This window comes from Vipera ursinii, assembly GCF_947247035.1.
Source record: "Vipera ursinii genome assembly, chromosome: 2".
Classification (NCBI taxonomy): Eukaryota; Metazoa; Chordata; class Lepidosauria; order Squamata; family Viperidae; genus Vipera; species Vipera ursinii.
In genome coordinates this window covers 145,115,166-145,139,869 of record NC_139513.1, presented here as the reverse complement: position 1 = coordinate 145,139,869, position 24,704 = coordinate 145,115,166, and the positions used below count along the sequence as shown (strand labels likewise).

General features: G+C 43.1%; 1 protein-coding gene across 1 annotated transcript in view; it reads left to right on the top strand.

Annotated features, from left to right (window-relative positions):
* Positions 1–533: 533 nt before the first annotated feature.
* KCNH3 (potassium voltage-gated channel subfamily H member 3) overlaps positions 534–24,704 on the top strand; it is an 85,257-nt gene continuing 61,086 nt past the window's right edge. Inside the window, exon 1 of the mRNA XM_083355479.1 lies at positions 534–633. Within this exon, the coding sequence (XP_083211605.1) occupies positions 558–633 (76 nt within the window). The 5' untranslated portion in view covers positions 534–557. The remainder of the gene's footprint in view (positions 634–24,704) is intronic.

Genomic DNA, 24,704 nt, shown 5'->3' with positions numbered 1-24,704 from the left:
GTCTCCGCCAAAAAGAAGCGGCTCTGCCCCTGGACCGCCAGGGGAATGGGGACCCTGCCTGAGCGGGAGGAGGAGGCGGCGGCGGCGGCGGGGTGTTTGCGGTTCGGATCCAGAGGCAGCAGCCGCCCGGGCGTCCTCCTCTCGGCTTTCGGCCGGCCGCTTACAGGGCTGAGCGAGTCACGTCGGACTTCGGGCCAGCCTGCGCCAAAACTTTCCCGGCCGCCGCGCACCGGGGAAAGGGTGGCCGCTCGCTTTCGCTGCAATCGGCGCTCGTCGGGGGCGCCCCTCGCCTCTTTCTGACCTCGCCGCCTCTGCCGTCGCGGCTGCGCTCGCCTCCCGTCTGGGCGCCAGCGAGATTGGAGGCTGCGGCGGCCCCTGGAGCCTCGGCACAAATCCCCCGGCACCCCTCTGGCAGCAGCGGGCGGAGAGAGCCCCGCTGCCCTGCCCTAACTCCGGGAGAGGAAGCCAAGGGGCCCGTCTCGGCTCCCTTCTCCGATACCTCTGGTTTTTCCCTCCCCCCAACTGGACGATGGCGATGTCCTTGAGCAAGTCTTAAAATGCCGGTGATGAGGGGCCTCCTGGCTCCCCAAAACACCTTCCTGGATACCATAGCAACCCGCTTTGATGGCACGCGTGAGTTGGCTTCCCACTCTTTTTTTACTCTCCTCCTCCTCCTCCTCCTTTCCTCCTCCTCCTCCTCCTCCCCTATTGTCTGGGCTTCCATAAGTTGTACTTCTCAAGAAAGAATAGAATAGAATAGAATAGAATAGAATAGAATAGAATAGAATAGAATAGAATAGAATAGAATAGAATAGAATAGAATAGAATAGAATAGAATAGAATAGAATAGAACTGGAAGGGACCTTGGAGGTCTTCTAGTCCAGCCCCCTGCTCAAGCAGGAGAGCCTATAGTGAGTGAGTGTCTAGCCTCTTCTTAAAAATCTCCAGTGATGGAGCGCCCACGATTTCTGAAGGCAAGCTGTTCCACTGGTTAATTGTCCTCACAGTTAGGAAGTTTCTTCTTAATTCCGGCTTGCTTCTCTCAACCATTGTTTCGACCTTAGTGTGGCATCTGTATGTTGACCTACTGCCCAGGGCATGTGTGTGCATGCAATGGAGGCATGCTGGGGAGTTGTGAGATGTGATGGCTCCTCAGTACAGGATGTACGTGCAACTCCCACACGCTTCTCTGATGATCTGGTGAATTTCTTCTAATAAGCTCCTAAAGGGTTCTTGAGGCCTTGACAATATGATGTGAACTTTTGATCTTTGCCATGAAGGTTGCCGGGAATAATTGCATCCATGGGGAATTTTGTCAGGTGGATCTTGTGAGGTTAGTGAAACTCTTTGACACCTGACATGCTAAGGACTAGAGCAGAACTCAGCCTTTGCATCTGGCCATCCAAAGATTGCCATATCAAACAGATCCACCTCCAGTCATTAATACAGGAAGTATATTTGAACTAGTATTGGACATCCTTGAAGGTGAAAATTGACCCAATGCATCATTTTAAGTTCAAGTAAGCAAAATAAGTTCTTCCCAAATACAAATATCTTGCAGTTGTTCCCTCAAGATCTGAAGCTACAAGTTGGCTACCTATTAGAGAATAAAACGTGTGGGTAGTGGAATATATATATATATATATATATATATATATATATATATATATATATATATATGTATGTATGTATGTATATATATATGTATATATATATGTATATGTATATATATATGTATATGTATATATATATATATATATATGTGTGTGTATATATATATATATATATATATATATATATATATATATATATGCCTCTGATATCATGCAGGTACATCAACAACATATAAATATGAGAACTGAGCGCCAGCAAATACAGGTACTCAAAAGACTAGATATTATATGTACAATCTGTGAAATGGGAACTTGGATAAAAGGACACTCTGTGAAACTAGGTGTGGAAGGACAATACCTTCAACCATGTTCCTGCCACATAATTTGCTTTATGAAGAATGATTTTGTTACCCTTATAAAAATTATCGTAATTTTAGCTCAAGTTACTTAGAAGGGCAGCTAGATACCATTCTTCCTTTCTTCAAAGTCACCCAGCCAGTTTTCATGCCTAAGGCAGAACTAGAATTTGGAGCCTCCTGGTTTGTAATTACTTTCAAATAATTGTGCTGAAAATAAAAGAATCAACGGTTGTCCGATGCTTATGGAAGAATGGAGGCACTTTCTGAAAGATAGAGGTGCTTTGTGTGTGTGTGTGTGTGTGTGTGTGTGTGTGTATGTATGTGTATGTATATATATATATATATATATACATACATATATATATATATAACAAAGTGAACAGAAAATAAGACATCCTACTATTAAATACAGTACATTGTGTTGTTTAAGTGTTCCCTTTATTTTTGTGAGATATATATATATATATATATATATATATATATATATATATATATATAATTTTGGCAGCAATTGGGAAATAGGAGAGATGGATTTCATCGTGGTCTTTCCCTCCTGCTCTACATGCCAAGATGACTCATCCTGTCATGAGGAAATAGAACCAAAGATACTTTAGTCGCACAACCTTTAAAGGAAACTTTAAAAAAATCAAATCAGAGCTTCATTGGCTTCAAAAAGAGAAGGAAAAAAATGCAACTTCAAATTAGTATCCAATGACAAGTCTATGGTTTATGTCAGAGGTGCCCAACCTTTTGGGCACCAGGGACCGGTTACGTGGAGAGAGGTTTTTCCATGGACCGGAGGGGGCATGGTTTTATGTGTTGTCTGTATCCCGCGGATGGGGCTTTGCTTGTTTGTGCAGATCAGTTGCTGGCATGCCGCGGCCCAGTTCTGGTCCATGACCGGGGGTTGGGGACCCCTGGTTTATGCCCATTGTTGGAGACTGAAGCACTGAACGCATTTAACACGGAAGCCTATTGCAAAATTATGGCACAGTCTTTGTCTGTTGTATCTAAGAAACCACAGGAAAACTTACTATATGTGGAATTAGGTCTTCAGTAATTCACCCTGCAACTTGTACATCACCGTCATGTCCTAAGGCCATTTAGTTAAGAAAAAATCTGGCTGATTCTCACACATCTCCATCTTCATCTAGACTGCATGGTATTTTCCATACAAAAATACATTCTGAGTAGGGATTGCATAATGTGTGAGGTGCTGTTTAGATAGTCTAATCAGCAAACATGTTTCTTGTTGGTTCATACGTTTGGATTTCACCTCTCTTTTTATCTCCCACAGCTGCTCATCATGCTTCTACCTCTGTCTAAACTGGTAGAAGGAATGGGGCAGTCAAAATTGAGGGGGGAAAAGCTTTCCCGATTACACCAAAGCTGTATGCCACCACCACCCCATTCCCCCACCCCATGCCCAGATGTTGCCTCTGACTAGCTTTCCTACAGAAGATACAGGGTTGTTGTTGTTGTTTTTCCCCTGTGCCATCCAAACGAGCGAAAGGTTGAAAAAAAAGACAGCAAGTTGCAATGCCTTTGGAATCTCTTGTTTTCGGTGTGTTTTTATTTGATCTGATTTCTCTTCAGAGCTCAAGTGTTCAAAAGGGCTCTGCTCCGAAAGCCGGAAAATAACCTCTTTCGTAAAGATAGGGGTTTCACAAATCTAAGAACAGGGGCTGTTCTGATTAGGAGGGGAAACATCTGCTAGACTCTTAAAGAAGAAAAGAGGGGATTTCCTTCTCCCTCCCGGTCGTCTTGCCTCATTTTATGCAGAAGTTTGTGTTGGTTGAGCTTTTTTTTCTGCTTTAATGCAGTGGGTGGTAGTAGGGAGTCTGTTGAGTGTTGAGCTGCCTTAGAGGTGAGAGGGACAGCATATAAATGTAATAAATAAATACTTTAGAAATAAAATGACCCAAGCTTTCTTCCTTTCAGAATTTAGAGCCTCTGGATTCACTGTGTCTTGTGATCCAGCACCTCTGTTTATTTGATTCATTGAATTGCACTTTTGAGTTCAGTGTCATCCAGCCAAGGAGACCCTTCGAAAGAGTTGGTGCACTAGCTTGCTTGTTGGTTGAATCCTTCTTGCATAATCCAGAGGAGGTGGATTTACTTAACTACTAGGGATTTCCAACAATCAGGTTTGCTTAATACAAATGGAACAGTTGATCTGGCAGAATCAGCTGAACTTTCCTGGGGGGTTGGGGGTGGGGTGGGGGTTGTAAATGTTGGAGTGACAAAACATCCAGGCTAGTGAATCTGGAAAAGAGTGCACCTGGAATCATCAGGAGGGGAAGAGATGATGGTTCTTGTTATATTTTCTTCAGTAGGAAAAGCAGCTTCTAACATAGGTCTGTTTGGATAAATATTGTTCATTCCCATAAAACGTATGCAGCGGAGCTTCCTATAGCTATGTTAGCTGGAAGGTTGGAATTCTGGCAACAGAAACTCCAATACAGATGGAAAGTGCCAGGATGGTGACAGCTGTCCTAGTAGATTGTGGCCAATAGATTAGTGACATTTATATCTGCTATTTATAAAGGTAAAGGTTCCCCCGCACATGCGTGCTAGTCGTTTCTGACTCTAGGGGCCGGTGCTCATCTCCGTTTCAAAGCCGAAGAGCCAGCGCTTGTCCGAGGACGTCTCCGTGGTCATGTGGCGGGCATGACTAGAAACCAAAGGTGCACGGAACGCTGTTACCTTCCCACCGGAGTGGTCCCTATTTTTCTACTTTCATTTTTACGTGCTTTCGAACTGCTAGGTTGGCAGAAGCTGGGACAAGTAACAGGCGCTCACTCTGTTGAGCGGCACTCGGGATTTGACCCGCCAAACTGCCGACCTTCTGATCGACAAGCTCAGCGTCCTAACCCACTGAGCCACCGCGTCCCTTTATCTGCTATTTATAGATGCTTATAAAAATAAATGTATATTTATCTATATTTTTGGTTAGTTTCCAGAAATGTTTGTGTCAGACTATAATATCCATTGTTGTCAAGCCAGCCTGGTATGCTCTTTGGGAATGATAGGTATAGTACTCTGAGGTTCCATATGAATTACATAATATCCCCAGCCCTTATTCCTACTTAATAATAAGAAAGCTAATTGAAATTAAGGCCAGGCTTACCAAGGAACCAAGAGAAGCTCAGCCACTGAAATCTGCTGTGATATGGGGACAGAAATATTTAAAATAAATTACATGTTCCAGAGATTGAAATCTACATGGTAGTTAGCCAGGTTCATTAGTTAGCCAGGTCATATCCTTTTTTTTAATGACTATCATTTATTGAGACATTTTCAAAATATGACACCCAAATGCCCAGGCAAGCTTATCCAAATTTTTCTCATTAGTGACAACTCTCAGTTTCCTGGTTTTTAGCCAGGTATCTTAAACCACTGCATCAAACTACTGTAGAGGCCCTTGATAAAAGAATAATATTTATAAGTGTTTACCTTCCAAGGAGTTTGTATACCTGGAAAAGAGGACAAAAAGCAACAAGCAAAGAACTCCTGTTCCAGATTTAGATTCCTTTATGTTCTGTCGTTCTTTATTAGGGATGTTTAAACTCCCTAAATTTCTGATAGATTTTTTAAAAAATAGTTTAGGTTAGAAAGGTATACCATGGGTTTTTTGTCCTCTGGCACTGGGCTGCCTTGGACCTGTCTATGTGGCTTTGCTACTTCACAGGGCTTATTGATGTGAAAGGAAACAAACAGATGCAATCAATGACTAATGTAAAATACTGTATACAAGTATAGATTGTTGGAGGGGAAGCAAGTTTCTCTCTGAAGTGAATGCCACTTTAAGAAGGCTCTCCTCCTTGTCAAACAAGTTGTTGAAGGAAAACTCTTCATCAAAACTCTTCATCAGGGTCCAGTCCAAGCTGGGAATAAACAAAATGGAGACTGCTTTAGAAAGAAAGTTGTAGTTTATTGAAGGGCAGATCCAGATTGAAGCGTGGCTCTGGGAAAGCTGACCACATGTAGTAGGGAGTGGTGGGTTTTTAAACCTTCTTGAGCTTTTGTTTGGAGTTGTTCCTGTGGCATGAACTTTGACCTGAGTCTGAGTGTGCCTTTCTGATATTCTGATGGTAGTGGGTTAATCCTATTATGTCCCAAAGGTCATATCCTGCTTCCCTGGGGGTATGGCTGATGACTATGTCATGTACTGGATTTTTTTTGGTGTGAGGGATTGTTCATTCTAGGGATCTTTGTCTTTCTAATCTGAGCTTCCTGGCTCCAGTCTTTATGACAAGATTATCACATCTGCATTTCTGCAGATCTGGTTTCCTTTTGGACAGAGAGACTTGGCGGGTGTTTCTGCCTTTAAGATCCTTTAGGGAAATATAATATTCTACCTTTTAAATATTCCCAAAATATTTCTTTCTCTGGGTGTGTGTGTGTGTGTGTGTGTGTGTGCTGTCCTCCCATAATCCCCCCTTTATGCCATAACAGTGTGGGTGACACACTTACTGGCACAAGATTAAAAATTGATCTGGTCACGGAAACTTGATAAACAAGCTTTTAAAATTAAGCAAAAAAAAAAAAGAAAAAAAGAGGGAAGACACTAACAGAGGCAGCAGAAAAAGATCCCTGTAATAGCTCCCAAAAGGGGAGCCTTTCAACCGTGAAGGTCTAAAAAGTCAGGGCAAAAGTTCTGTTAGGTGGAAAAGAAATTTATAGTGTCCAATATTCTGTGCCAATTATTTTAGACATTGGATGTCACGTTGAGGTTCCAGTCAGGTTTGCACATGCCTCCAAAATTCTTCACAGACATGGTTTGCCTCAGTACATAACCACTGGTTGCCCATTTTCAAGGGTTGTTTCCTGCCTTAGCTCTTAGCTCAGTGCATCCAGGTTTGTAATGTCCAATTGAGGTTGGCCAGTATGCAAGCCAGGCTATTAATATATTTTTTTAATTGCACACAGTGAGCCCTAGGATTCCCACTCTGAGTTCACCAGTGCAATATATTCAGGGCTTGGGTTTTGGAGATCTCTTTTCTGCTACCTCCTCAGTGAGAGCATATGAATTGCAAATTGCCTGAGAGGGGCTGGTTCCCTCCCCCCTTGGAATTTGCTGGAAGTTGTGCATGCAAAACTTTAGTGCCACAGAGCAGGAACCAGCCTAAGGAGCTTTACGGAAGTTAGGTGAAGGGGATAGACTCAGTGTGATTCTGAATGGGGTGTGTGTGTGTGTGTGTGTGTGTGTGCAGCTATGTCTACAAAACAGGCAGTACAAGCATCCTGAACAAATTTTACCACCCACCAGACAGAAATTCAAGGTGTTCAATACTTGCTATGCCAACCATTCCCAAATGCCATCCCTTCATAAATACATTCAAATGGCTTATTACAGTACAAATGAGGCAAGAAAGAATGAGTTTCTGCCCTTCCCCCATAGTCTTTCCAGTTGCCTTCTGAGGCTTCACGTGAGGGTCAATGGCTCCAGGACTCTTTCCTTCCTCTGCAGGTTTCACAGGCATCTGGGGGATGGTAGAACTTGGGAAGATCTGTTCCACTCTGGTTGCATGGTGGCTTTCTAGTGGATGGCTGGATTCAAACCAAATTCTCTGGCTCAAATGGATGGAGGCAGCACCTGGGTCAGTGCGCTCTGCTTCCAAAGGTTGTGTATGTGTGTGTGTGTGGGGGGGGGGTCATCTGCGCAGGGCTGAAAGACATGAGAACAGGGTCCCCTCCACCCTTTGTGAATGACTCTCTCAGGAGAGGCATTGCTGGTCAGACTTAGGCATGGAGGACAGAGGATAAAAAAATGGAGAAACGAAATGGGGATGATAGCTTGCAGGCCAAGTTTGAAAACGCATTAATGCTGCAGTTGTTAAAGAAACAGATAAGACCAATCACAACAAAATGGGGACACCACAGATGAGGACAAAAGAGAGACTGGATTCTGGTAAGAGAACAACAAAAATTGAAAGGTCTGACTTCTGAAACTGAACATTTGCAACATATTAAAGAGGACTTAAGGACTTGCAACTTGAAAATGCTGGGCAGCTTCAGAATGCTCAAAGCTCCAAATAAAAGCCTAATATTTTAATATTTTAAGGTGTACACTTTGCCACCTTTAACATTTTAAAATAGACCACATTATGTTAGAGATTGAAAAATGCTTATATGTTCAAGGATTAGTTCCATAGTAGTTTTGCTGATTAGTGATAGGATAAGAAAAGTAACTTAATAAGAAGATTATTTCCCTACACAAGCAAACTTGAGCTCATAAGGTTCCTATGGGTAAACATACCTCATGTTTCAGGAGAAGGTTAGACAAATAAAACCCATTTACAACATATACAGAAAATGCACAAATAAAACAAGCAAATGAACACATGTTTCCTTCTAAATGATCTTAAAACTCAGTTATCTTCAGCCTATTTTCTGGACAGGCAAACAGGCTGAAGGTATTTTTCTTTTTGGTGGCTTATTTTAAGCAGAATTTCTAGCAGAATTTTAAAATTCTTGTCTCGAAGGATTAGAGACACCCAACAGTTACATTTACCTCACACACAAAAACTTTGACAGACATACATACACAAAGACAAGGAAAAGAGAACAGAAAAGAGAAATAGAACTCTTAGTTTTACACATCCTGGTCATTCCCACCATAAATCTCAGTTAACCCAAATTAGGGAAGGCACAAATCTTAAACATATCACGTGGTTGCATAGAAAGAGAGAGAAATCACTATTCTTATATTTTATTTTCCTTTTCCTTTTAAGTACCTTTATTTAGCTAAAACGGTTTCCCAGCAAAGCCCTGAGCAAAGACCACTCTTTACATAGTGCATGCTTCTTTTTCATTCCTGACTGGACGGGAACCTTTTTAAGATCCCAGGCTTTTAGCAGTCTTCCTAAAGGAGTCATCGGCAGAACCTTGGAATCAGAGCTTCCCATATTTTCAGGCAAGACTCTGACCCGTTTATCTGCAATGAGTCTTTTTTTTTTACTCTCTTGTTTTCCCAGAGTGACTCTTTCCTGGAGTCCCCTGTTCTGGCAAGGCAATCTTTCAGACCTTGCCCCTTGGCAAGGTGACTTTTGAAGCCGCCCTTGCCCCTTGGCAAGGCGACTTTTGAAGCCGCACTAGCCCCTTCTCCCAGTTTCAGATCACAAAGGGATCTGGGGGGACTCTGACTTCCTTTTTGCAGAGTATGAGGGTGCCTTCTAGAAGAGTGGAACTTTGCTCAGAGACTTTGGCAGTTGCCCAAGTACAAATGCCCACTCATTCACTCATTCCATTCCATTTTCACACAGCCTCTCCCTTTTCCCTAACAAAAGGTCCTGTGCTCTGGCCAAACCCCCATGCTTTCCAGGGTCTGTTGCTTGAACAGATCTTTTCTGCGGTTAGGAAAGGCCAGAGACAGCAAAATCCAACTGTGATTGGGAAAAGGGTCTTCTCATTCACACATACAGACATACAGACATACAGACATACACACAGTTCCCTTGCTACCCTGGGCTTTAAAGTTACAATTTAGAGGTACTCACCTTCTTTCCAAAGCAGCCCCTGAACTCAAACTCAAAACTCCCTTTACTACCCTCACTCCACATGGGCAGGGCCTGGGTGACCCATCCACAGACACAAGGGTTCTGTTGCCGTCAAGATGGAGCTTACATAGTCCTCAGTCCACTGGAGAGGTTAGCTTGAAGTCCCATCTGGGGTGCCAAATTGTTGAAGGAAAACTCTTCATCAAAACTCTTCATCAAAACTCTTCATCAAAACTCTTCATCAGGGTCCAGTCCAAACTGGGAATAAACAAAATGGAGACTGCTTTAGAAAGAAGATTGTAGTTTATTGAAGGGCAGATCCAGATTGAAGCGTGGCTCTGGAAAAGCTGACCACATATTAGGGAGTGGTGGGTTTAAATACTTTCTTGAGCTTTTGTTTGGAGTTGTTCCTGAGTGTGCCTTTCTGGTATTCTGATGGTGGTGGGTTAATCCTATTATGTCCTAAAGGTCACATCCTGCTTCCCTGGGGGTGTGGCTGATGGCTATAGCCTATGTTGGATTTTTTTGGTATGAGGGATTATTGATTCTAGGGATCTTTGTCTTTCTAATCCAAGCTTCCTGGCTCCAATCTTTCTGATAAGATTATCACATCTGCATTTCTGCAGACCTGGTTTCTGTTTGGGGCAGAGAGACTTGCGGGGGAGAGTGTTTCTGCCTTTAAGATCCTTTGGGGAAATATAATATTCTGCCTTTTAAATATTCCCAAAACATTTCTTTCTCTGGTGTGTGTGTGCTGTCCTCACACAAAGTTTAATCTTTCAGTTCTGAAGAAACTCTCATGTCTTATTCGCTTAGAGAAACTGTGCCACCAGAACAGTGAGTCTCTTTTCCACAGGGGACTGTTGGGGCTCTGTCCCTTTTTCCCCAGGGGCCCCATTCTTTACTACTTCATAATTCCAGTTTTCTTATGTATAATGTACGGTAGACATGTCATATTAAGTAATGTTTGTTCCACTGCACACGTTCTTACTGAATGCACCAAGTGGCTCTGGTTATTTAATAATCCAACCCAACTGTTATGTAGCAGGTTCTTCGTGCAGGAAAGGAGACGAGGCAAGTGAGTTCAACAAAGCTCATGGTTTATTGCTTGTAGTTCTCCTTTGGATTTAGGACTAGGAACCATTTTAATGGCCTTCACTTTGGATTCAGCAGGGTGAATGCCATTAGCATCAATTCAAAATCCCAGAAATTCTGTTGAAGGGACCTCCAGGCGTGAGCTGCCTCTCCCCTAGTGGACTTCAGCTCTTTTTGGGAAACAGGATCCCACCTTCGTTGCCAGTGTTATATAGCGGGTTCTTTGTGCAGGAAAGGAGACGAGGCAAGTGAGTTCAACAAAGCTCATGGTTTATTGCTTGCAGGATCTGAACTGAGAATTGGGCTGCAACTAGCAGCAATTTATAGCCTAGCCCCTAGGTGGCAACCAATAGGTTTAAAGCAACCATTGCCACCTAGGGACAGCCAATAGCAGCACTGGAGACCTGGAGTCTGGGTAGCTGGAGAGCAGTTAGCTGCTCCAGCTAACCATGTGGTATTACAATTGAGCCCAATACATAACACCTCTCCCCTCTTAGATCAGACATCATAGCAATAGTTGGCCTTAATACAATTAATAAGACTTAACATCATAGCAACCTTAAAAAACAATACAAGTTACAAGGGTTAACATTATAGCATCTGAATGAATAGGCTTTCATTGACAGTACACTAGACAGTTAACATCATAGCTCCAGTTTTCAGTACAGCAACAAGTTACAGTAGAGACAACATTATAGTTCTTTATTTTACAAGGTAATCAGCAAGATAAGAAGGAGGCTTGCGTGCCCTTGTGGAACACCAGGGAGTTCCAGTCATTTTGTGGTCTACCAGCTTACCCATCGGGCCAGGTAGACCATTGTCCTTTGATGCACCTGAGTGAAAGGAATTACATGCTCTCTGACTGGCCCCTCCAGGTTGGCCCACCCCAGAGTCAGACTGATCAGCAGAGTAGGCAAAGTGGTTGTTGAAGTCTGGTTGACTTGCTCCTTCAGGGGATCCATGTTTCATTTCTGGACTCCCCTCTTCTATGCCCAGTTCCTCATTGGTTATGAAGGAAGAGTCTTGAGGGTCCATGTATGGGCTGGCTTGACTGCAAGTTTGGGGACCTTGGGAGGAACTCATGACACAGTCCTCGCTTAGTGGCCATTCTGGAAACCGTTTTCTGAGTTGATCAATGTGGCATCTGACAACTCGCCCTCCCTCCAGCCCCATTTTGTAAGACAGGAGCCCAGATGATTTGGTAATTTTACCAGGAACCCACAGATTCCCATGTCCATAGTTTCTGGCCCATACCCAATCACTCATTTGCAGCCCCCTAGGGGGTTTTGGTCAAGAGGCTTCTGCTGCCACTCTATCTGGATGCAACCTGTCCATTTTAGTGATCAGACGCCTCCCCCAATGCAGTTCTGCAGGACTTTTGCCTGTAGCAGTGCAGGGCGTAGAATGCTGGCAGAGTAGAAAATCTGCCAATCTGTGATGCCAGTCACCTGTTACAATGCGCTTGAGTGATTCCTTCATTGTCCTCACCATACGTTCAGCTTGACCATTAGTGGACGGGTGAAAGGGAGCAGACGTTGCATGTCTGATAAGATTTGCTCTGAGGAAAGCCTGAAATTCAGCAGCAGTGAATTGGGCCCCATTGTCTGAAACTAAGACATCTGGCAACCAATGTGTGGCAAAGAGTTTTCTCAGCACCTGCATGGTCCTAGCAGTAGTCATGTTTGCAACTGGAATTACTTCCAGCCATTTGGAGTGGCTATCCACCACTATGAGAAAGAGCTGTCCCTGAAAGGGCCCAGTGTAGTCTATATGAATTCTAGACCAGGGAGTATGCGTTTCCTCCCACCTGTGAACTGGGGCATGTGGCATCTCAGGCCTAGATTGCTGTCATGTATAACAACCATGCCTCAATGTCCTTGTCAAGGCCAGGCCACCAAAGGTAGCTTCTTGCTAAAGCTTTCATTCTGACAATGCCTGGAGGGCCTTCATGTAATGACTGTAAAACCCTGTCTCTCAGGGAAGAGGGAATTATGACTCTGTTTCCCCATAATATGCACCCCTTGTGGGCTGATAGCTCATGCCTTCTGACAAAGTAATTCTGAAACTCAGAACCTGGGCTTTTATCCAACCACCCCATGTGTACCCATGAAAGCACTCTACTAAGTGTTCTGTCTGTACCTGTTTCTGCAGCAATGTCCCCAGCATGAAGGGGAAATTCAGGCAGGTCCTGTATGGACAGAATTCTGGCTGCAGGGGCTGGGTCTGGTTCCGTTAGTGGCAGTGGGAGTCTGCTGAGGCCATCAGCATGGCCCATTTCTTTATTTTTTTTTTATTTTATCACATTTATATACCGCCCTTTCCCGAAGGACTCAGGGCGGTTTACAGGGTGAATTAAAAAACAAAGATACAAAAGTTAAAAACAGATTTTAAAAAATTATATTTGTCCCTGCATAAGTAAAACCCCAGTTAAAATTAAGATTAAAGCTAAAATTAGAATTCTCAGCCTGGGCCAGAGAGCTCGAAGAGCCAGGTCTTCAGGTCCCGTCGGAATGAACGGAGGTCGGGGGCAGTCCTCAGCTCCACTGGCAGCTGGTTCCAAAGGGCAGGCGCACCCACTGAGAAGGCCCTATCCCTGGGTGTCGTCCGCTGGCAATCTCTTACCGGTGGCACCCTGAGAAGGCCCTCCCTGTGGGAGTGCACTGGACGAAGGGAGCTTGATGCCGGCAGCAGGTGTTCCCTCAGATATCCCGGACCCAAGCCATTTAGGGCTTTATAGGTCATCACCAGCACCTTGAATCTCACCCGGAGGGCAACCGGGAGCCAATGCAGCTCGCAGAGTAGAGGTGTTATGTTAGGGAATTTGTTGTGCAGAGGTCTCCTTGTGCTACCAAAGAGTTGCACAAACAAGGAAGGGTACTGAGAGCAGCAAGAGTCACACAGTAAGAGTACACTGAGTTGTAAAAGCAAAAAGTATTTTACTTTAAGGTGGTGTAAAATCAAAAATGCACAGTCAAAAATAAACAGTCCAGGTCATAAACAATAGCAACAGTCCAAGGAGTAATCCAAACTACAAAGTCTTCTTACCGGTCCAGAGGTAAATACACAGTTCAGGTTTACAACAGTAGTAAACCAACAGCATAGCATAAACAGTAGTAGTAGAGAGCAGTGAATTCAGAGAGAGAGAGAAGCTATATTATACTTGCTTCATAGTGATCAGGTGGACGTCTGATGCGCCAAGGAATTACAGGGCTTTGAATTTCTGACACCTCTCCTTCCTCTGATTCATCTTTAATCTCCCCTATCTCCTCTTCATCTTTTATATTTACAGGAGATATATTATCATTACTAGTTACATTATCATGGGAGTCCTCAAACACTAGAGGATCAGTATTAACAGTTCCTTGCTCTAACCTATCCCAACCAACGTGCTCAAGGAATTTTGCACTTGCACTGTTACATACATTAGTTGTGCCTCGTTCCCAGAAACGATAGGATCTGTAGTTAGCTTCGTAACCTACAAAGTATAATTGCCTAGCCCTATGTTGGCCTTTACTCCTGAGTTGTGCAGGAATGTGGACCCAAGCTGGGGTGCCAAATGTGTGCAGATAATCAAGGTTTGGTTTTCTACCATACCATATTGTGTATGGTATTTTACCAGTAGAAGTATTAACAACTATATTCAGAACATGGTTTGCACATTTTGCTGCCTCCCCCCACAGTCTATCTGTTAAGCCAGAATCTTTTAACATGGTTCTCATCATGGCTTGTAACGTTTGCCCACGTCTCTCAACAAATGCATTATGTTGAGGCCTATAAGGGGCTGAACGTTTATGCTCAATGCCAGCAGATTCTAACATATCAACAAAACATTTATTTGTAAATTCAGTACCATTATCAGTAATTATGCACTGAACCTTTCTCTTTGTTTTTCTTTCCACAAACTTCAGCCAGTTTGCAAATTGTTGGAAAGTGTCTGCCTTTGACTTAAGCAGATAACAAAATCCATATCGAGAGTAGTGGTCAAGTATACTTAAAATATAACATGACCCTCCTAAACTTGGTTTCATGGGTCCAATTAAATCAGCAAACACAACTTCCAAATGTACAGTTGTTTTGAAGCCGTTTAACCTGTTTGCAGGAGTTGCCTGTTGAACAGGAGGGGTGAGAGAACCGACCCCTGAGGAACTCCCAACCCCCTGAGACGCCGCAGTAGGATACCATGGTCGATGGTATCAAAAGCCGCTGAGAGATCTAATAGGACCAGGACAGAGGAACAACCCCTGTCCTGAGCCCTCCAGAGATCATTCACCAGCGCGACCAATGCCGTCTCCGTGCTTTATCTGGGCCTGAAAACCGATTGGTACGGGTCCAGATAATCAGTTTCCTCCAGGAACAGAGGAAGCTGATGCACCACCACACTCTCAACAACCTTCGCCAAAAAGCGAAGGTTGGAGACTGGACGATAGTTATTTAAAACATCCGGGTCCAGGGCAGGCTTCTTGAGGAGGAGTCTCACCACCGCCTCCTTCAAGGCGGCAGGGAAGACACCCTCTTTCAAAGAAGCAGTTATTACTGCCTGGAACCAGCCTCGTGTCTCCTCCCAGGCTGCATAAACTAGCCAGGAGGGGCACGGATCCAACAAACAGGTGGTGGTGCTCAGCCTCCCCTGTCCACATTACCAGGTTTGTGAACCAATTTAAAAGTGTATGCAGATAAGAAAATAGACCATCTCAACATTCTTGTAGAAAGTATGTGGTGGGTTTGTTTGTCTATTGTGAAGAGTCCCAACAGTGGTTTGTGGTCTGTAAAGACCGTGAAGTCTCTGCCATATAAATAGTCATGGAATTTTTTTATTCCAGCAACAATGGCTAGGGCCTCTTTGTCAATTTGAGCGTAGTTAAGCTCAGCAGAGGACAGTGTCCTAGAATAAAATGCTATAGGGACCTGTGTTCCATTCTTTTCTAAATGACTCAAAACTGCCCCCACCCTGTAAGGAGATAAATCACATGCTAAACAGACTGGTTTAGACTCTCTAAAATGAGTTACAGTAGATTTATCTGACAAGAGTGCCTTTAAGTCTTGGAAGCTTTTTTCATGAATGCCTGTCCATTTCCATGGAGCTTTCTTATCTAAGAGCCTGTGAAAAGGCTCTGCCAATGTGGCCTTGTTAGGCAGAAAGGCATGGTAGAAATTGAGGAGGCCCAAGAATGCTTGTAGCTCTCCTTTGGATTTAGGACTAGGAACCATTTTAATGGCCTTCACTTTGGATTTAGCAGGGTGAATGCCATTAGCATCAATTCAAAATCCCAGAAATTCTGTTGAAGGGACCTCCAGGCGTGAGCTGCCTCTCCCCTAGTGGACTTCAGCTCTTTTTGGGAAGCAGGATCCCACCTTCATCGCCAGTGTTATGTAGCGGGTTCTTCGTGCAGGAAAGGAGACGAGGCAAGTGAGTTCAACAAAGCTCATGGTTTATTGCTTGCAGGATCTGAACTGAGAATTGGGCTGCAACTAGCAGCAATTTATAGCCTAGCCCCTAGGTAGCAGCCAATAGGTTTAAAGCAACCATTGCTGCCTAGGGACAGCCAATAGCAGCACTGGAAACCTGGAGTCTGGGTAGCTGGAGGATGATCCAGCTAACCACGTGGTATTACAATTGAGCCCAATACATAACACCAACCACATGGCAGGTGAGCAGAAGGTCTGAAGTCAGGCACCGAAATGCTTTCTATCCATCCCCCCATTCTAACTCCCCTCTGTCCACCTTAGAAGTAAGGAGGATACTGGAAATGAAGACTATAACAGTGGTTGGTTAGAGAAACCATTTTGCATACCCCATGCATTCTCAGTCAGGCTTTCCCATACTGGGACCTCTAGAACTGTTGAGTCGTAAAAGCATCCTAGCTATTAAGGCTGGGAGATGTAGACCCAGTGTTTCTGAAACATATGTTGACAAAGGCTGATCTAAGCTCAATTGATGACAATCTCCATATAAATGTCTTTTGCCCAGAAAAAGATCTTCCTAGAAACACATCAGATGTAATAATGACAATCAATTGAGAGGAATTAACCAAAGAAGAAAGATCCAAACATTATTGTCGGTGTAACACAGATCAGGAAGAAATATTCCCAAATATCTCTGTTTATGAAGTAAATGTTGTAGTTTCTAGTTAGGCCCTGGCAACATAATGGCTATTGAAAATTAGCTTAAGTAGGCTGACTGAAAAAATGAATGCCTACAAAGGTGGTCAACACTGATATATTATTTTCTGCAACCAGCTATCTATGTGAGGAAAGGAAAATGAGGGCCGAGCTTCAGTTTTTGAAAAGTATTTGCTCAAATAGTCATAGGATCTCCTTTTCCCACCCTTTCTTAGTTTCTTTCTCTTTCCTGCAGGATATATTTGGTGCTTTGAGAAGAACAGACTTGCTGGATAAATAGAATTTATTTGCTTTACACAGGTAGTCCTCGACTTACGACCACAATTGAGTTCAAAAATTTATGTTGCTAAGTGAGAAATTTGTTAACTGAGTTTTGCCCCATTTTAAAACTTTTCTTGCCCTATTTGTTAAGTGAGTCGCTGCAGTTGTTAACTTAGTAAAGTGAATCTGGCTTCCCCTTTGACTTGGCTTGTCAGAAAGTTGCAAAAAGGAATCACATGACCCCAGGACACTGCAACTGTCATAAATATGAACCAGTTGTCAAGCATCTGAATGTAAACCCGAATGACCATGGGGATGCTGCAGCGGTCAAAAGTGTGGAAAATGGTCATAAATCACTTTTTTCAGTGCCGTTGTAACTTTGAATGGTCAGTAAATGAACTGTTGCAAGTTGAGGACTACCTGCATTCTAGGGGTCCTCAATCTTGGCAACTTTAAGACTTGTGGACTTCAACTCCCAGAATTCCCCAGCCAGCAAAGCTCTATACCAATTTCTCTGCATTTAATGGTCACTAAGTGACGCTGGTTTTGAATCTCTTAAAATATTATATATAAAAGAGAGAGCATAAGCAGGGACTACTATGTATGTATTTTCCATAGCCATCATGTTGCAAGGAGCTAACCAGAAGCTACACCATTGGCTTCATAAACAGACATATTTGGAAGTATTTTCTCCTGACATTGTATGTGTGTGTTTGTGTGAGACATCCTTTGCCTGCAGGTAAATTCCTGGTTCAACCTATATTTCAGCAGCGCTAAAAAGGGTGGTGGGGGATTTAATCTCCAAAAGACAGGATTTAGAAGGGAAAACTGTTGAACATTTATGCTCAAAAGGAAATCAGTTCAAATAAACACACACCAGAGACGAGAGATTCCAAAGGCATTAATTACAACTTGCTGTAATTAATTTGGAATTGGTAGGGCTGGAGTCTTTGGGAAGGATAAGCCCAAGGTCTGGGGCTTATTCCCAACAGACTCTACTTTGGGGAAGTACAACTTGTGCAGTGGTGAGATTCAAATATGTGAACAACCAGTTCTCTGTGTGGATGCCACTTCTGGAAGCCCATCCTGGGCCTGGGCAACAAAAAAATAACTACCGGTTCCGCCGAAGTGGTGCGAACCGGCTGTATCCCACCACTGAACTTGTGGCAATAACTAGATAATCTTGGGCCACTTTTTTAAAAAAAATTCTCATTTGCAACTTTACCTAGAAAAGCAGATTTGGCTTCCGCTGCATTTTCTCTAGCTGCAAACTGACTCAGCTTCTGTTATGAATCCTATTTGGGGTGGCATATGTACGTGTCAAAGACATTTTTAGACAACAAAAGGGAAAGCAGACTGTAGCCCAGGGTCTTCTTTGAAAGTCCACCCCACTTGGTGATGACTGTTTTATAACTGGATACGCATTTCAGGAAAACCCCAAGATTCCCTATGTACCCAAGGACTGAAAAATATGGATTCTCTGCTTTGCAAAAAAAGAAAAAAATAGTTTGGATCCAGTTACTACAGGACTGCCTTCAACTATTTCTCGTTTTTTTTAAAATGTTTCCAGTATTCTGATTGTAATATATTTTTTGAATTGTAAGCCATCCAGAGTCATTGACTGAGATGAGCAAGCATAGAAATTGAATAAATAAAAAAATAAAGAAGTAAGCCTATTTGAATATTTGAATATTTAAATATAAGGCAGAGGTACAAAAACTATCCATATGGTGTAGTAGCAACAACTTGCACCTAAACATCGGCAAGACGAAAGAGATGGTGTTAGACGTCCGGAGAAAAAAGGAGGAACCTGCCCCACTTTACATTGGGGAGGACTGTGTGGAGAGAGTTTCCTCCTTTAAATTTCTGGGAGTCTACCTCTGTGAAGATCTGACCTGGAAAGTTAACACAACCCAGGTGGCTAGAAAGGCCCAACAGAGGCTTCACTTTCTTAGGATCTTGCGGAAGAACAGGGTAGAACAACAGCTAATGACCCTCTTTTACCGGTCTACCATAGAGAGCGTCCTCTCATATGGCATTGTGGTTTGGTATGCTGGTTTGACAGCCGCAGACAGGAAAGTATTACAGAGGGTAGTGAGCACAGCACAAAACATTGTGGGCTGTTCCCTGACACCACTGGATGACGTCGCCAGGGCTCGTTGCCTTGGAAGAGTGAGGAAGATTCTCAGGGATGACTCACACCCTAGACGGTATCTCTTTACTCTCCTACCATCCGGTAGGAGATATAGGAATATAGCCAGCCGTACCAACAGGCTGAAAAATAGCTTTTATCCGTGGGCTGTTAGGCTTTTAAATGGGACATAATCTTATGCAGAATTGACTTGGGAGGCCGGTGTGTGGTGTAGTTGGTTCACATAGTGTGATGGGATGGAGGGTTTGTTGTCACTGTGTGTTGGGGGGAGAGAGCACGGGGGGGGGGGGAGGCTCAGTTAATCTCAATGTACACATGTTGTACTTTGACAATAAAGGTTTTATTATTTAAGGTTATCTTTAAAGCTCATTAAACTCAATGCAGGTAATTCTCAAATTGCAACAGTTCGTTTAGTGACCATTCAAAGTCACAAAGGCACTGGAAAAAGTCACTTATGCCCATTTTTCACACTTGTTGTAGCATCACCACGGTCATGTGATCAAAATTCAGCTGCTTGGCAACTGACTCATATTTGTGACGGTTGCAGTGTCCTAGGGTCATGTGATCACCTTTTGTGACATTCTGACAAACATCAATAGGGAAGCCAGATTCACTTAACAGCCGTGCTACTAACTTAAGAACCGCAGTGATTTACTGAACAACTGTGGCAAGAAAAGTCGTAAAATGGATCCAAACTCATTTAACAACTCATTTAGCAACAGAAATGTTGGGCTCAATTGTCATAAGTCAAAGTCATTTGTATTCCCAGCTTACTGGGATGAAGGAGAAGATCCTGGTGGAGGCCTTGTTAATACCCAAGGTAGCTTGATCTCTAATTGAAAAGCATATCCTTCCCAGTGGCCATTTTGGCTGGAGGCCTTTGCAGCTTGTGGCAGAGCAATACCTGGAAAGTCAGGGGCGTTCCACATGTGGGGGATAAGCTGCAAATAGGGACCACCGGAGATAGGCCTACTTTCTTTGAGCAGGGAATCCTGTAACAAGTACTGGTAAGTCCTCAACTTACGACCACAAATGAGCCCCAAATTTATGTTGTTAAGTGAGAAATTTGTTAAGTGAATTTTGCCCTGTTTTACGATTTTTCTTGCTGCCTTGGTTAAGTGAATCATTGCAGTTGTTAAATTAGTAACCTGGTTGTTAAGTGAATCTGGCTTCCCCATTGACTTTGCTCGTTGGAAGGTTGCAAAAGGGGATCACGTGACCCTGGGACACTGCAGCCATCATAAATGTGAGTCAGTTGCCAAGCATCCAAATGTAAAGCACGTGACCATGGAGATGTTGCAACAGTCATAAGCAGGGGTCTTCAAACTTGGCCCTTTTGACTTGTGGACTTCAACTCCCAGAATTCCTCAGCCAGTGTGCCTGGCTGAGGAATTCTGGGAGTTGAAGTCCACAAGTCATAAAAGGGCCAAGTTTGAAGACCCCTGGTCATAAGTGTAAAAAACTGTCATTTTTTTCCAGAGCTGTTGTAACTTCTAACAGTCACTAAGTGAACCGTTGTAAATCGAGGACTACCTGTAATGTTGAGCAAATTAAATCTCTTTTGGTTGACTTTGATTTTAGGGGTGTCATTTCTGTGGCAGTGGGTGTAGCAGGCTATACCCGTAGTATTTCAGCAATGCATGCTTCAGCTAAAGATATAATTTCTTTTAAGAAACAACCTGGCAAAGCTATCTGCAGTTGACTAGAGTCTGAATATGCTGCCATCCAAAATAGCACACTTAGACTTATTAATGTCAGTAGTTCCTAAAATAATAATCCTCTGAATCTGTTGTATCCAAATTACCAGATCATGCCTTTGTAATGTTTAATCTTTAAATCAATCTGGGCATTTGAAAAGAGGACTTGGAAGGGAATACATTTGCAAATTTTCTCCAGGCATGGAAGGTGGTGAAGGGAGAACATCTGCATCAGTCTATAAATAAATTACCCTCCCATGTAGTCCTTAGGAATATTACTGCAGTTGGCCTGCTGTGTAATTTGAACATTAACTGAACCAATCTGTTTCCTTCTCTGTCCTGCACCGCTTCCTGAATTTTTTATTTTTTATTTTTTTGGGGGGGTGGGGGGAAACAGCACAGTGAGATAGAGTCTTCCATTGCACCCTGGCAGTCTCTCAACGTTTAGAATATGGGCTTTATAACAAATGAACTTTCTATTTTTTCCCAAATTCTAGTCTTGAATGAGAAAAGCTTTACCCTGGTGAATTATTTTTTTTAATTCTCCAGGAATATCAGAGGTAGAAAATAAAGAATATTTTCATTATTTGGGGTTTATGTATGTTCTTTTATTTATTATACTTTATCGATCCTGCCTTTATTAAGTAACGTGAGGCAGTGAACACACATAATATTCCTTCCTCCCCTATTTCTGCCACACAACCTTGTGAGTAAGTTGGGCTGAGAGAAAGTGACTGGCCCAGCTGACATCATCCCTAAGGCAGGACTAGAACTCACCATCTCCTGGTTCCTAGCCTGATTCCCTAACCACTAAACCAAACTGGCTCTCTTGTGTATCTTGTTTCATTATTGCAGAGGTTGAATTCCTAGCAAGATCCTGGGTGGCTCTTCATTAGTTTACGCTTGAAATCCTTGACAGGTTTGCAGTGAGCTGATATTACCTTGTCCTTCTTTCATAATCACTAGATAAGTTAGCCCAATCTTGTAATGGTGTTAGTAGTTAAAATGTTATCATGTCTCCCTTGATGAGATAAACAGAGGCTGTGCCTCATGACCTACAATGTGAAATAGGTATAATAGTGCAAGTTTTCACTGCAAACATGGTTTGGTTCCAGGTAAGAATGCATAAGATTAAGAGCAGGTCAGAATCAGTTACTGAGAAAAGCCTCTCCTCTCTTATTGCCAATAATAAACCACCAGATATAAAAGAAGAGTTTATTGTGTGATTTCCAGGCTCAGCATGGAATATTTTTGTCCTTGTCCATATGTCTTAATTTTATAAGTGTACACATCTCTCAACAATTGGCAGAGTAGTTATGGCCCTGCTTGTAGGTTTGCCTAGTAACACCAGAGCTACAGAGTTTGTATAATTCCAACTTCCATTTAATATACTATAAAGACTCAGCAGTTTAAAAATGAGGATTTCCTTAGGTGTCCTTAGAAAAGCGACTTCTTCTAAGTCTCAGCCTCTACAATGGTGAGGAAATTATAATGCTGAGATCCTTTAGAGCTTTATTGTAAGAACAATAAGGAATGCAAAGTGCTTTGAAAATGGAAAGTGTTGTCAAAATCACCACTACTTATTTGTGGTATTTTTTAATAATATAACTATAGAGGCAGTATTTATTGTGATGTTTATAGAGATAGGAGAAGACAGTCTTGGTAAGCCATCTATTGTGGAGATGAATGTTGCAGAAAAGCAGTGTATTCATACGTCAGATGGCCTAAACACACATCTCATCTTTTATGGCATTTCTTTCTGAAGCCACATGTCTATGTTGTGTTAGACACGGCTCTGTTCTGCAGGAAAGGGACTTGGGTGGGTGCTGTCTATTGTGGAAGGGCAATTGTCACATTGTGGAGACAGGCCTACTTTCTCATTCTCTGATTTCTCTGCTGGCCTTCTGGCACAAATGTGGAGAGGTTTTGCAATGGCTGATGGCAGCAGAAGGGTAAAACGATATGTCACTGACTATAATTGTTCTTAAACTGTGATTTGGGAGGGAAGATCAGAAATCTTTAACCGATAAAACAGCATATTTGTAGCTCACAGTTGAAATGAGGCATCTCTGATGCTCTCTGAGCTTGGTTGTTTCCTTGAAGACATTTCCTTAGCCAAACTAGGTAAAATCATCAGTGCTAGCCTGAAATCTTTAAATGTGTGTTTAATTAATTAAATCTGATGGATTTACTATTTTGATTAGCTTCATTTCATAGTCTTGTTCTACATTTGTTTGGGGGGAACAAATGTTAGGTTGGTAGAGGAAAGAATGTGGCATGAAGAGCTTGAGCTTAAATTCACATTTAATTACATGAATGTATGACATCATAGGGACCATAGGGATGCGGTGGCTCAGTGGGTTAGGACGCTTAGCTTGTCAATCAGAAGGTCAGCAGTTTGGCGGGTCGAATCCCAAGTGCCGCATAACAGAGTGAGCGCCTGTTACTCATCCCAGCTTCTGCCAACCTAGCAGTTAAAAAGCACGTAAAAATGCAAGTAGAAAAATAGGGACCACTACAGTGGGAAGGTAACAGCACTCCGTGCACCTTTGGCGTCTATTCATGCCGGCCACATGACCACGGAGACGTCCTCGGACAAGCGCCGGCTCTTCGGCTTTGAAACGGAGATGAGCACCGGCCCCTAGAGTTGGAAACGACTAGCATGCATGTGTGGGGGAACCTTTACCTTATGACATCATAATAGAGCAATCCAAAATAAATGTCTCTTGCTTCCAAAGAATTACATGCAGTCCTCAAGATATGACCATAATGGACCCTGCCCATTACTGTTACATGTCATGACAGTCATTAGGGAAAACATCTCATCTAATGACCCTCTCATCCCTGGTCTCCCCAATGATTCATTAAAGGAATGTGCAGGTTGTTAAATGGACATGTGGTACCTCAGGGGTGGGGGAGGCCTTAAGAGGCCCAGCAAAGAACTAGGCGCTGCCTGCCCTGGCCCTCCTTAGGCCTTCCTCCACTCCCCAAGGCACCCCGTACTCCACTTCCTGCCCCTTTGATACCCCCAGGCCTTAGGCCACTTTCCCACCCCACCAGGCCAAACAATCTCCTGCTCGCTTACCTTCCAAGTGCTAGAATGGATTGCTTTTTTGCATGACCGCATGGTGCAATTCTGGAAGTGGCCACCATTTTGTACTGCTCACAAAATGGCAACTGTGTTTGGGTCACCACTACACTATGCTGCCCGGGGATGAACTGCTTTGTTTTGCTGTGTTAACAAGGTCTGCACAGATCTGCAGAAGCTTTCTGCAGTGTTCGGAAGCTTCTGTAGTGCTGTGCAAACCTCATTAAGGCAGAAGAACAAAGAGTTTTGTCTGGAGGCCACCATTTGCTCCCCACCCACAAGCAGGTGGGACAAAACGGTGGCTTTGTCACCGCCACTCAGCCCAGGGACACATGGCCTACTGTCCTTTCCCAATATGAAATCAGGAGTGCTTCAAAAGGTAAGGGTGATAGGTGTGTGGAGAGGAGACCCAAGCACTGCAGTGTCCTGGCCACGTGGGATTGGTGAGAGAGAGATGGGGAGATACTATAGCATTCCTGTGGTGGATCATAAGGGCGAATGTTTGCAGGATGACTGCAGCCATCATAACTTTAAAACAGGGTTAACTTTGAGCACTCATTAAATCACTTGTATCTTGAAGATACTTGTACATCTTGCATCTGATAGGGAAGGTGCCAGAGTGACAAGTTTTGTGTTTGTTTGTTTTTTGCTGCTTAAACATTCAAGAAGAAACACCTATTGCCCCTGAAGCAGAACATCACAACCCACTAGTCATTTTAGTAACAATTCCTGTATTCACTTAACTAAAATGAAGTCCTGGATTGGACTGGATGGGACCAACTTTGAAAAAGACGTGTATAGTATTGTTAGCATTACT